The sequence below is a fragment of the Scyliorhinus canicula genome, chromosome 5, assembly GCF_902713615.1.
Source record: "Scyliorhinus canicula chromosome 5, sScyCan1.1, whole genome shotgun sequence".
In the NCBI taxonomy this organism is placed as follows: domain Eukaryota; kingdom Metazoa; phylum Chordata; class Chondrichthyes; order Carcharhiniformes; family Scyliorhinidae; genus Scyliorhinus; species Scyliorhinus canicula.
The window spans coordinates 26,172,111-26,186,144 of NC_052150.1; the positions used below are offsets into that span (position 1 = coordinate 26,172,111).

Here is a 14,034-nt window from a genome sequence, read left to right on the forward strand (position 1 = left end):
CTTTGGAAACAGTGACCACAATTCGGTGACCTTTACATTAGTGATGGAAAGGGATAAGTATACCCTGCAGGGCAAGAGTTATAGCTGGGGGAAGGGCAATTATGATGCCATTAGACATGACTTAGGATGTGTAGGTTGGAGAAGTAGGCTGCAAGGGTTGGGCACATTGGATATGTGGAGCTTGTTCAAGGAACAGCTATTGCATGTTCTTGATAAGTACGTACCAGTCAGGCAGGGAGGAAGGGGTCGAGCGAGGGAACCGTAGTTTACCAAAGAAGTGGAATCTCTTGTTAAGAGGAAGAAGGAGGCCTATGTGAAGATGAGGCGTGAAGTTTCAGTTGGGGCGCTTGATAGTTACAAGGAAGCGAGGAAGGATCTAAAGAGAGAGCTAAGACGAGCAAGGAGGGGACATGAGAAGTCTTTGGCAGGTAGGATCAAGGAAAACCCAAAAGCTTTCTATAAAAGAATGACTAGGGTAAGAGTAGGGCCAGTCAAGGACAGTGGTGGGAAGTTGTGTGTGGAGGCTGAGGAGATAAGCGAGATAATAAATGAATACTTTTCGTCAGTATTCACTCAGGAAAAAGATAATATTGTGGAGGAGAATGCTGAGACCCAGGCTATTAGAATAGATGGCATTGAGGTGCGTAGGGAAGAAGTGTTGGCAATTCTGGACAAGGTGAAAATAGATAAGTCCCCGGGGCCTGATGGGATTTATCCTAGGATTCTCTGGGAAGCCAGGGAAGAGATTGCTGAGCCTTTGGCTTTGATTTTTAGGTCATCATTGGCTACAGGAATAGTGCCAGAGGACTGGAGGATAGCAAATGTGGTCCCTTTGTTCAAGAAGGGGAGTAGAGATAACCCCGGTAACTATAGGCCAGTGAGCCTAACGTCTGTGGTGGGTAAAGTCTTGGAGAGGATTATAAAAGATACGATTTATAATCATCTAGATAGGAATAATATGATTAGGGATGGTCAGCATGGTTTTGTGAAGGGTAGGTCATGCCTCACAAACCTTATCGAGTTCTTTGAGAAGGTGACTGAACAGGTAGACGAGGGTAGAGCAGTTGATGTGGTGTATTGGATTTCAGTAAAGCGTTTGATAAGGTTCCCCACGGTCGGCTATTGCAGAAAATACAGAGGCTGGGGATTGAGGTTGATTTAGAGATGTGGATCAGAAATTGGCTAGTTGAAAGAAGACAGAGAGTGGTAATTGATGGGAAATGTTCAGAATGGAGTTCAGTTACGAGTGGCATACCACAAGGATCTGTTCTGGGGCCGTTGCTATTTGTCATTTTTATAAATGACCTAGAGGAGGGCACAGAAGGATGGGTGAGTAAATTTACAGATGACACTAAAGTCGGTAGAGTTGTAGACAGTGCGGAAGGATGTTGCAGGTTACAGAGGGACATAGATAAGCTGCAGAGCTGGGCTGAGAGGTGGCAAATGGAGTTTAATGTGGAGAAGTGTGAGGTGATTCACTTTGGAAAGAATAACAGGAATGCGGAATATTTGGCTAATGGTAAAATTCTTGGTAGTGTGGATGAGCAGAGGGCTCTCGGTGTCCATGTACATAGATCCCTGAAAGTTGCCACCCAGGTTGATAGGGTTGTGAAGAAGGCCTATGGTGTGTTGGCCTTTATTGGTAGAGGGATTGAGTTCCGGAGCCATGAGGTCATGTTGCAGTTGTACAAAACTCTAGTACGGCCGCATTTGGAGTATTGCGCACAGTTCTGGTCGCCTCATTATAGGAAGGATGGGGAAGCTTTGGAACGGGTGCAGAGGAGATTTACCAGGATGTTGCCTGGTATGGAGGGAAAATCTTATGAGGAAAGGCTGATGGACTTGAGGTTGTTTTCGTTAGAGAGAAGAAGGTTAAGAGGTGACTTAATAGAGGCATACAAAATGATCAGAGGGTTAGATAGGGTGGACAGCGAGAGCCTTCTCCCGCGGATGGAGGTGGCTAGCACGAGGGGACATAGCCTTAAATTGAGGGGTAATAAATATAGGACAGAGGTCAGAGGTGGGTTTTTTACGCAAAGAGTGGTGAGGCCGTGGAATGCCCTACCTGCAACAGTAGTGAACTCGCCAACATTGAGGGCATTTAAAAGTTTATTGGATGTGGGCATAGTGTAGGTTAGGGCCTCACGGTAGCATGGTGGTTAGCATCAATGCTTCACAGCTCCAGGGTCCCAGGTTCGATTCTCGGCTGGGTCACTGTCTGTGTGGAGTCTGCACGTCCTCCCCGTGTGTGCGTGGGTTTCCTCCGGGTGCTCCGGTTTCCTCCCACAGTCCAAAGATGTGCGGGTTAGGTGGATTGGCCATGCTAAATTGCCCGTAGTGTAAGGTTAATGGGTTATGGGTATACGGGTTACGTGGGTTTAAGTAGGGTGATCATTGTTCGGCACAACATCGAGGGCCGAAGGGCCTGTTCTGTGCTGTACTGTTCTATGTTCTGTTCTATGTTAGATGGCCTTTAGTTTTTTTCCATGTCGGTGCAACATCGAGGGCCGAAGGGCCTGTACTGCGCTGTATCGTTCTATGTTCTAAAGATAAAGAGGTCAGTGAATAGCTCTAGAACGGGTGCAACTACGTTTTCTATAGGTTTTTTGGTGATATTTAATGAAATATTTACGTGGGGCTTTGGGGCATACAATCAAGATTTGCCCCGGGCATCACCAGACCTCTGCACGCCACTGCGTGGAGTGGAGCTAATAAAGTGGCAAGGTTTGTAAAGAACTTCTCATGTTAGTTAATAAGGCCTAGGAATGACTCCGTGTCGAGCTCCTGTAAATAAGTATGGTTCATGTCAAGCTTCGTGAAGGAACATCCTCCAGCCAGTTTTGTACAATAATCCTCCACCATCTCTGTGCCAAAATTAGTGGCTCTGACCATCACGAGTTCTCCGACCACACATTTGGCAATGTGGCCAGCTCTCCCCATCATCCTCGGGGGAAGTATCCCACTGGCCAGTGGTAGCTTCCGAGATCCTGACCCGGCTGCGGAATTGCCTCTTGGGCTGTCCTTTCGGAGGAGGTCTGGTCAGACCGCTACTGTCCCATGATGCATAGGGTGTTTAAAACAAAGGATGGGCCAAACTATGGACGCCATAGTCCATGGACTCGCTGCAGCTCCTGCACTCCTTTCTCTGCATGTTCGCAGGGCAGTGAAAGCTCGATGGCCCATTTCAAATACAAGGTGACTCAGCCAACAGCTTCCTCTGAGTGGCCGCGTTGTTTATGCCACACACTAGCCTATCCCTCAACTTTCTGAGAGCAATGGTCCAAACCCGCAAGGCTCAGCTCGAGTCTCAGGTGGGTCAAAAAGTCAGTGACCGATTCACCCGGAGACCGCACCACCGTATTAAAGCGATACCGTTGCACAAAGATGGAAGTCTTGGGGTCACAGTGTTCAGAAAACAAAGCAACCAGCTCATCAAGGATTTGGAGGTTGGTGCAGCAGGGTGAGTCAGACTTTTTATGATCCCAAAAGTCGGGATGCCACATGGAGTCAGGAGGATTACTTTCTGACAGTCCTCCCCCAAAATCCCACCTGGAAGAAATACCTTATGCACTCCGCATACCGGTTCCACTCTTCCAGGTCAGATCAAAGGCTTCCAACTTCCAGAATAGTGGCTTCTTGAACTGTTTTGACCCTACGTTCCGGGATAGCATCGCCTGCACTTGCACGGAAAGGGCTGAAGGAAAGGGCAGTGGTATCTGTGTGACTGAGGAATGGTCCAGGGTGCTGTGGAAGAGTGGTCCCCTCAGCGATCTGGCAATGGAAGACAGAATTACTGTCTGTGTGGAGTTTGCACATTCTCCCCATGTCTGCGTGGGTTTCCTCCGGGTGCTCCGGTTTCCTCCCACAAGTCCCGAAAGACGTGCTATTAGGTAATTTGGACGTTCTGAATTCTCCCTCTGTGTACCTGAAGGTGCCGGAGTGTGGCGACTAAGGGCTTTTCACAGTAACTTCATTGCATTGCTAATGTAAGCCTACTTGTGACAATAAAGATTATTAATCTTTTCATGTGCATTCAGATGGCTGTGATGCAAAGTCATTCTCAGTAGAGGCATGAAGACATTACTAACTTTAAAGAAACTAATTTTAAGAGTGGATACAAAAAGCTGTTCAAGGTAACTGTAGCATATCATGTGACTTGGCAGTATCCAGCTCCTTCCCAAAACTCCTGCAGATACCTAATAAAAAATGTGGACAATCACAGCCGGCTGTGAAATGTGCGCATCTCATTGTTGTCACACACAAAAGGTTGGGATTTTCCAGACCTGTCCACCCTGGGACCAGAAATTTCCACCCGAGATCAATGGGCCTATTGCTGGTCTGTTGCATTGTCTGTTCCACCCACGACAATTCCCGTCTCGGGTGGGATTGGAAGGTTTTGGCCAAAGTCTCCGTGCGCGCGATTCTCTGGCCATCCCATAACGTGTTTCTCGGCGGTGGGAGGCAGCCCACCGTTGAATCTTCTGGTCCCACCACTGTCAATGGGATTTTCCATTGAATCCGCCCCACGCCACTGGGAAACTCATAGGGGGGGGGGGCACCGTCGGCGGGACAGGACGTTCCGACCAGTGTGATCAGCCAGTAGATTAAGCCCTAAGCGCAGTTGCGGAAAGGAAATTTGGTGCAATTCTTGTTGGGCGGCAGGGAGGGTGAACACGCGTGATCTTCTATTTACTGCACACTGATCATGCATCAATGAGGACCTCAGCAAATTTTGTGGCGAGCTGGGCAGGAAGTCGCCCGTCCACCCTTTACTTTATGGGGGTAAAGGTCCCGGCACCATATTGGAAGGGCAGCCATAGAGACATCATATAGCTTCATGATAGTAAGAGATAGAATCATAGAATAGTGTAGCTCAGTGGCAATTCAGTCCACAGTATCTTTGTTGACTCTTTTAAAGAGCTATACAGTTAGCCCCATTCCCCTGTTCATTCTCCATAGGTCTCCAAACATTTCATTTCCAAGCTTGCATCCAACTTCCTTTTGAAAGGCGCTTTAAAATCTACTTGCACATTTGACTATTCCATAATTCTATTCTATGGTGCACACCAGATCATTAAAATCAGCACTCACATCTCCCCCCTGGTTATTTTGGCAATTAGTTTAAATCTATGCCCTCAGGCTACTGATCCTTCTGCCCGTGGAAACTGCTTTTATTTTTATTTCTTTTAGCAAACCCTTCATCATTTTGAAGACCTCTATTAATTCTTCTCTGGCCTAAGGAGCTTCTCTAGTCTCCCTACATAACTGAAATTCCTCATCCCTGGCATCTTTCTGATAAATCTCCTGTGCGCCCAATCCAAGGCTTGAAAATGTCGTCTGGAATGTGATGCGCATAATTGAATGCAATTCTCCAGCTGAGGCCTGGCTAATGATTCATAAAGGTTTTGCCTATTTTCATCATTTTCCTAATGTAATGTACTGCCAGACATACCAACCTATTGGAAGGGCAGCCATAGAGACATCATATAGCTTCATGATAGTAAGAGATAGAATCATAGAATAGTGTAGCTCAGTGGCAATTCAGTCCACAGTATCTTTGTTGACTCTTTTAAAGAGCTATACAGTTAGCCCCATTCCCCTGTTCATTCTCCATAGGTCTCCAAACATTTCATTTCCAAGCTTGCATCCAACTTCCTTTTGAAAGGCGCTTTAAAATCTACTTGCACATTTGACTATTCCATAATTCTATTCTATGGTGCACACCAGATCATTAAAATCAGCACTCACATCTCCCCCCTGGTTATTTTGGCAATTAGTTTAAATCTATGCCCTCAGGCTACTGATCCTTCTGCCCGTGGAAACTGCTTTTATTTTTATTTCTTTTAGCAAACCCTTCATCATTTTGAAGACCTCTATTAATTCTTCTCTGGCCTAAGGAGCTTCTCTAGTCTCCCTACATAACTGAAATTCCTCATCCCTGGCATCTTTCTGATAAATCTCCTGTGCGCCCAATCCAAGGCTTGAAAATGTCGTCTGGAATGTGATGCGCATAATTGAATGCAATTCTCCAGCTGAGGCCTGGCTAATGATTCATAAAGGTTTTGCCTATTTTCATCATTTTCCTAATGTAATGTACTGCCAGACATACCAACCACCAGGCACATGGCCTGCCTTTTCTGCACGGGTCACTGTTAAGATTACCTCAGACACGTAGCTGATGGCATCCTTCAGATTCAGCTCACGGAAAACGCTGAGGATCTTATCCCGACTAATCTGTGCCGATTTCCTCACCATCATTTTGCTCAGGTACTTTCTATCAAAGTTAGTCCACCTGAAATAGAACGCACCATAATAAGAGGATTGTAGTTTACGTCGGCTAAACAAACTGTGAGGAACGGAAAAAGAGCTGGAAAGCGGCAAATATTTAAGGTGAAATCGTTTGGAAGGTATGAAATTATAAATCATGATGTTATAGAAGGGGAGTGTGACAGTAGGAACATTAATAAGTTATGCATTAAGGGCCGCATAAGAACCGTGCTCAACCTTTACAGAACACTGAAAAAATCTATCAGTAAATGTACGTACTTGTTTTGAATATAGTTGTGTCCAATTTGTCCCGAAATGTCTTCTACTGCAGACATGATGTGATCAAAAGCCTTAAAAGAGAGGCACAATTCTTTACATGTAAGGCAGTGAATGTGATCGCACTTGCAAATTTATGGGACAAGGTTCTTTCAAATACCTTTACTGAAATTTTTCCTTTCTGTGTAACAAAAAAAATTATCGCATAATAATTCCCATTTAGAAAGGTCTGCGAATCTAAAAGTGATATTTAAAGACTATGGACTGACTAATCTTATGCGCTATAAAATGCTCCAGGCATCAGAAACATTTTCTGCTCTCAAACCCTCCGTGGGTTAGAGGTGCACTGGCAATTAGAAGCTTCCAGATAATTAACAGGCTGCCTGCACGGCTGCTGTCCAATTGGGGATAGAGGACAGGTTTACAAGTTGAGAGGCCCAATCATAGGGCCTGCAGGACCAGATGGACTGTTGCCCCACCAACAAAGGTGGGAGATGCTGAGGCAAGCAGGGCACGAGGGTGCCTCAAAATGAAGACAGTGTCTGAAGCCTTATTAACATTTGACAAAAAGGAAGGCCTACAGGCCTTAGAGGCTTCGGTGTGCAGGAGACACCCCACCTGAGGAAGGATTATGATTGAGGCAGCCGCCTTTGAACTTTTGCAGCCGACAGTATGAGGGAGCCCTGGTGATGCTCATGCCCGCTGTTGGGTCCCTATCAAACTGCAGGGGCATGGAAATCCTGGAAGATCCCAGCATCAGCAACCAGCCCCAAATGGTCCCATCATTAACCTCATAGACAACATTGCTGGGCAGGTTCTCACTGCCACAACTTGGAGCCAGGAATGCAATGGGGAGGTGACCCATCGTACACATTTCAAATATTGCCCCTGGTACCACCTTTCCTGGAGTGGGACGATTTTCCCTTGAATTCCACTGTATTTTTTAGAAGTTTAATACTTAATTATGATTGTCATTGACATTTGTATTTCATCAATATGTGATTCCTGTCAGCTGTCAGAGGGTTTGTCAGAATATGAGATAGGATGTTCAATTGAAATTGGTCTTCAGAACAACAATGCTACTTTAAATGTTTGGGAGAGGGGTGGTGGTGGGAGGAAAAACCTTTGGCATGCTGCACCCACTGAGTGGTCAGGTGTGATGATGTAATGATTATGTCATGCGATGAATGTAAAGGTGAGATAATCATTGATTTTAACCATTTACTTGTGAACATATAGATGGCTAATAGAATATTGTTCATGTTTAGGAGGCTCTTGGAGTGTAGATAATTTATGAGGGATTGCATTTATTCCTAGCTAAACAGGTCATGGGACATCTTAATGATAGGAGACTGGTGAATGCCTTATGCTTGGAGTACAATTGATATAATTAATGGGAGGAGCCAGGTCTGTCTGTAGTTGTTCGGCCTGCTTTTAGATGTTAGGTTGAACAGGAGTGTTTGACAAGACAGAAGTACTTTTAGGTTGCTGCTGAAAGGGTTTCTCTTCAAAGCTCTGCACAGAGAAACAAGTAACCATGACTGTTAACTTTATTTATAAGTGGTATTTGAACTGTATTGGGTTGCTTAATTGGAATATACAATGGCAGGTGCAGAATTACAGTTTTTTTCCTTTTACTTTAGGACTGTTATTATTGCTAATTGGAAAACTATTACTATGTTGTTAATATGACTGATTCTGTGTTTAAAGTTGTTTTAACATAAAAGATATTGGTCAGCATTGTCAATTTTGTTGTCATCCCCTGGTCTAGTAGTCTTCCCTCACAGTCTTACATATTGCAAATTTTGGGGATTCTCAAATGGAGTCCTGACAGTTGTTAGAACATTAATCTCGAGAGAGTGACTTCAATTCCCATCATGACTACAGTTTTAATAATTTGCAATTAAACACTGGCAAGGCGTGACTTTTCACTGATATGGTCAGATTACCATAAGAGCCCAAATAGTTCATTAATGTTCTCAAGGAAATATGTGTTTTGGCCTCTGTGTGACTTGAGCCACGTACCAACCTGGATGGCATTTTACTGCCTTCCAAAATTACCAAGTGACTCACCACCTTCTCAGGCCAACTAAGGATGTGCCATAAATGCAGGTCTTCCCAGTGACGCCCACATCCCAAGGTCTACCAACAGTCGCCCACTTCTGTGTTGTAAATAGTTTTGCCAGGTGTACAGAGTTGCTGCTGTTGAGCTGGTGCACTATACCCTACCAGTTATTCGATTTTATTTTTTTGTGTTTTTTTATTATTTACTATTTTCTTTTCTTTGGTATGTTTGGGTGTGTCCTTCTCTAATATATCTCTTATCCTGTGTACATAACGGTAAATATACTTTGTTCAAAAACCCAATAAAAAACATTTATTAAAAAAAAAGAGAACATGAAGAAATTCATGAATCCAACAAGTGTCAGCACAGGCTGAGGATGATGCAATGATTGTCCCTAAACTTCAACATTGGCTGTTGCAAAGAAATATCATATTTTCCTAATATCCCTGTGGTATACTGTGAAACAGACTTGTGTGTGTGTGAGTAATAATAATAATAATCTTTATTAGTGTCACAAGTAGGCTTACATTAACACTGCAATTAAGTTACTGTGAAAATCCCCTAGTCGCCACACTCCGGTGCCTGTTCAGGTACACAGAGGGAGAATTCAGAATGTCCAATTCACCTAACAAGCACGTCTTTCAGGACTTGTGGGAGGAAACCGGAGCACCCGGAGGAACCCACACAGTCACATGTGTGTGTTGTGTACAGTTAGACTGCAAGGTTAAAAACATCAAAAGGGTCATGGATGTGAAAGCAAGCATGTTGTAATGGAAACTAAGATGGGATACCAATAAGTAGTATGATTAGAAATTTGCATTAGAAGATAAGGGGGTGAATTAAAAATTAGCTATTCTATTTCGAAAGGAAAACTTACAATGGCAAAGGTTATAAATGAGTAAAGCAAAGTATTAAGTTTACTTTTATCCAAAAGTAGCAGCCATAAAAATATTATGAAAGATTTTTATGTTGTGGGAAGAGTACTTCTAAAGAAATTTAAGAACATTAGATTTAAACATGAAAGAAATAAAATAAATTTAAAGAGGAAATGAAAATGAAAATCGTTTATTGTCACAAGTCGGCTTCAAATGAAGTTACTGTGAAAAGCCCCTAGTCGCCACATCCATACCAGCCTGTTCGGGGAGGCTGTTACGATGCTGCGTGGATGGGAGTGGTTATGATGCCCTCAACAATGTGCTATGTTTAGAGAAAGCTGTGAAAGAAGCTGAGTGAACCTTAGTCACCCTCAGCGAGAAAAGTATTTGGTCCGCAAAGTTTTGATACAAATACTGGATTTTGATTATCAAAGGAGAAAGAAAAGCCCCGAGGAATACTTTACTTTCCCTCAGCAACAGTGGAGGCCTTGTCGTAACCTTACTGGGGTTTTTAGAGATTGAGTTCTATAGAGTCTGTTACTTTGAATGGGGCATTTCTCAGAGTTTAACTAAGGAGGAATCTTTCGGGGAATATTTGCAGAACTACTTTTAATTGTGTGAATGTAATCTTGCATGTTTACGTTTGCTTTTCTTTTTGTCAGTAAATTTTGTAATTTAATAATTATAATCTCCAAAAGTGGTTTTGCAGTTTAGAAGACATAACTCCTCATAAGAAAATACAAATTACAAATTGTTGTGATAGCTTATCCAGGTTTCCCTTTGGGATTTGGTCAGCCCGGCAATTACCACCTGCCATATCACAACACTGTCAAACAGCATTCTGAGCCTAAAATGCACAACCTAGGCTACAATTGTTTTACTGATTCAGCTGTCATCACAGTGGTAGTGACATTGAAGTCATGCCAGTGAGATGCTCCCAGATGGACATTACTGCATCACTGGAATGCCCATTTATGAAGGAACTTGCCGTCAACACATTCAAAGACTTAACTTACTCTTCCATGGAGCTGTTCATTGAGTAAGGGCTCCTTCTGCTGTTTCCTCTTTACTTTCAGCCATTTGACCAAAGGTTTGATCGTCAGCCCCTGTAAAATGGCACAATCAAATCAGCAGAGGAAAAATGTTTCTGATATGAGTATACTGAACTTCATAGATCAGATACAAGCAAATAGCCACCTATTTATCCATACATTTGCTACATTATAAAGTGTCTAAAAGTATTTTGTTGCCTCTGAAGTGCTTTGGAATGTCTTATGGTTGCAAGGCCTTTTTGTTTCCATCTCCATGTCATAGTTTGCATTCATTCAGAATACTCAGAATACCAAATCTTTTTTCAGCAATCTTCACACGTTACTGACTCAGGAGTTAATCTTCATCTCTCTCCATACAGAACAGACTAAGGGTACGTAATCCTTCCATTCGTAATGTTTACTTCTTGTGTCATCCCACTCGTCCATAACTGTAGTTGTTAGAGGGCTTTGGTGGATTGCTCACTCATACTGCAGTTACCAATTTGTTCTTTATTCTTTTGGAGTGTACGTGACCTCCGAAAGCAAACTACTCTGGTTCTAATGTTAGCTTGGAACCTCTTCCTGGGTTTGCAGAGGACACAAGCTGGAATGTATTTGATTACTTGAAATTATGTGCCCAAAGACATGAGCCACACAATGCATGAGCATCACCTGCTATGACAGAACTGTGTTTAACAATGTTGACCAAAAATAGTCTCTCCTGTTCAATTTAAATAACGGCCATCCCCAAATTGGATAGCATCATAAAAGGAGCAAACAAATTAATTCTTCACAGTAAACTTGATTTCAGGCCCATTGAAACTCACGCAATTCAATTGGAGTCTACTTCATAAGGCTATAATGTCCCAACCTGCGATCCAACTTTAGTCTAATTACAGATTCAGCTCCCAGCAAAGGAGGACATTAGAGGCCCCATCTACAACATGGCCCATTCAGCATATGGTCTGTGTTTAAAATCCCATTCTTCAATAAGAATACTTATTATACAGAATACAGAACCTATACAGTGCCTTTCAAACAGGCAGCAAAGTTCTTTTTGAAGTTTGGTCACTGTCCGCAGGTAGGAAAGTCAGTAGTTAGTGCTCTAGTAGGCTTTTAAGGAATAAAGTAAGTCAGTTCAGTTGGCTGGATTTGTGATGTGGATCGACGCCAACAGTATGGGTTCAATTCTCATACCAGCTGAGGTTGTTCATAAAGCCCACCTTCTCAACCTTGCCTCTCACCTGAAGTGTATTGACCCTCAGGTTAAATCACCACGAGCCAGCTCTCTCCATCAAAAGGGGAGCGCAGCCTATGATCCTTGGGGACTATGGAGGCTTTCATGCTTTTATGGGATAGCAGCGTGACATCACTTGAAGGGAAGTGTGTCACACAATCAAGTCTTAATTTCACCTTTTCCTGTGAGCAAAACACAGCACAGCTATGATATCTTCACGCTTTATATCTATGTTTAACTGTTCTCATGTGCCTAGTCTAAATAAATGAAGCAACAATGTGTTTACTCAATCCCTTATTAAGGTTGGTGCCTTTATATCATCTTAACAACGTGACAGCCAGTTTATGCACAGCAAAGTCCTACAAACAATAATGTGATAATAGTCAGAGCAACTATTTGACTGGAATTAAAACAGAAAATGCTGGATGAACTCAACAAATCTGGCAGCATCTGTGGAGAGAGAAACAGAGTTAACATTTCAAGTCCGTATGGCTCTGAAGAGTCATGCGTACTTAAAGTGTTGACTCTATTCCTCTCTCCACAGATACTGCCAAAGTTGTTGAGTATATCCAGCATTTTCTGTTTTTACTTCAGATTTTGTGCATCCGTAGTATTTTTCTTTTATTTAATTGCTTGACTGGTGTTGGTTGAAAATAAAAAGGAAACTGGGGAGAGCTGCCCCTCCCCTCTTCAAAAATAGTGTCACAGAACCTTTCATATCCACTTGAGAGCAGGCCAGGCCTCAGTTTAACATTTCCTCTAAAAGACAAAATAACTTTTAATTTCCATTGATCGAATTCACTGAGAGGTTGTAGACAGTGCAATGTTTAATTGTTACCTGAAAGATGATTGTGAAATACACCACAATGATGGTTGTACTGACAAACAATCGCTTCTCATGTATGTGCTTCAGATCCAGCAACACCACCAGAGCAAAGGCCATAGACCCTCGCAGGCCTCCGTACGACATCACCACCTGATCTATAAACTCCAACCGCACCACACGATAATGGTTGAGAATCCAGGTCTGAATTACAACACCTAAAATATTGGAAGAGTGGAAAGATTTTAGTTAAAGCTCAAGCCTGAGAGAACTCATTTAACAGTGACTGACATAAGACCGTTGTGTCGCGGACATGGCATGATTGTACAAACCAATGAATTCCTTGTACGATGTGACATTTGGTAGGATTGATTTACAGACGGTAAAGTATTAACAGATAGCATTTTGAAAGCAGTGTAACTCTTTTCATTGTTTGATGTTAGTTATTAAATCTACTCGCTAAGGTAGAATCCTTTTGTGAGCTACAATTCCATTGCTCCAGTTCGTACGTTTATAAGTTATAGGAGCAGAATTAGACCATTTAGCCCATCAAATCTGCTCTTCATTCCATGCTGGTTGACATGTTCCTGATCTGCTACCTACAATGCTACAGACCAAGAGCTGGATTGTGAAATCAGCCAGAGCATCTCTTCCCTCAAACCCATGATCTAGGAGCAGAAGTAGGCAATCTAGCCTCCCGAGCCTAAACACCCTCAATGTGCTCATGGCTGATCCCATACTGGCCTCATCTCTACCGTCCTGCCAGTTCCCCATATCCTTCAACCCATTACCAATTAAAAATCTGTCTAACTCCTCCTTAAATTTATTCACTGTCCCAACATCCACCGCACTCTGGCGTAGCAAATTCCACAGATTCACAACCCTTCGGGAGAAATAGGTTCTCCTCAGATCTGTTTTACATTTGCTACCTATTATTCTAAAATTCTTACCACTCATTTTAGAATGCCCCACAAGAGGAAGCATCAGCTCCGTGTTGACTTTATCCATACCTTTTAGCATCTTGAATACCTCAATTAGTTCTCCCCTCATTCTTCTAAACTCTAGAGAGTATAGGCCTAAACTGTTCAATCTCTCCTCATACGACAAACTCCTTATCTCTGGAATCAATCCAGTGAACCTACCCTGAACTGCCTCCAATGCTACGACATCTTTCCTCAAATAAGGGGACCAAAACTGGTCCTTCTGATAGAACCTTCTATCCCTGTATCCAAGTCATTAATATAGATTGTAAATAGCTGAGGCCCAAGGACCGAACCCTGTGGCACCCTACTAGTTACATCTTGCCATCCTGATAAAGACCCATTTATCCCGACCCTCTGTCTCCTATCCATCAGCCAGTCTTCTATCCAAAGCTAATAAGTTACCCCTACTCCCATGTGATCTCAACCTTGTGAATTAATCTTCTGTGCGGCACCTTATCAAACGCCTTCCAGAAGTCC

At 43.0% G+C, this 14,034-nt stretch overlaps 1 protein-coding gene across 1 annotated transcript in view; it reads right to left on the reverse strand.

Moving 5' to 3' along the window:
- The window catches only part of LOC119965857 (sodium/hydrogen exchanger 3-like), a 144,084-nt gene that overhangs the window by 32,344 nt on the left and 97,706 nt on the right, over positions 1 to 14,034 (reverse strand). Inside the window, exons 7-10 of the mRNA XM_038796782.1 lie at positions 12,590 to 12,792; positions 10,500 to 10,589; positions 6,547 to 6,617; positions 6,163 to 6,292 (exon numbers count right to left, since the gene is read on the reverse strand). Of these exons, the coding sequence (XP_038652710.1) occupies positions 6,163 to 6,292; positions 6,547 to 6,617; positions 10,500 to 10,589; positions 12,590 to 12,792 (494 nt within the window). The remainder of the gene's footprint in view (positions 1 to 6,162; positions 6,293 to 6,546; positions 6,618 to 10,499; positions 10,590 to 12,589; positions 12,793 to 14,034) is intronic.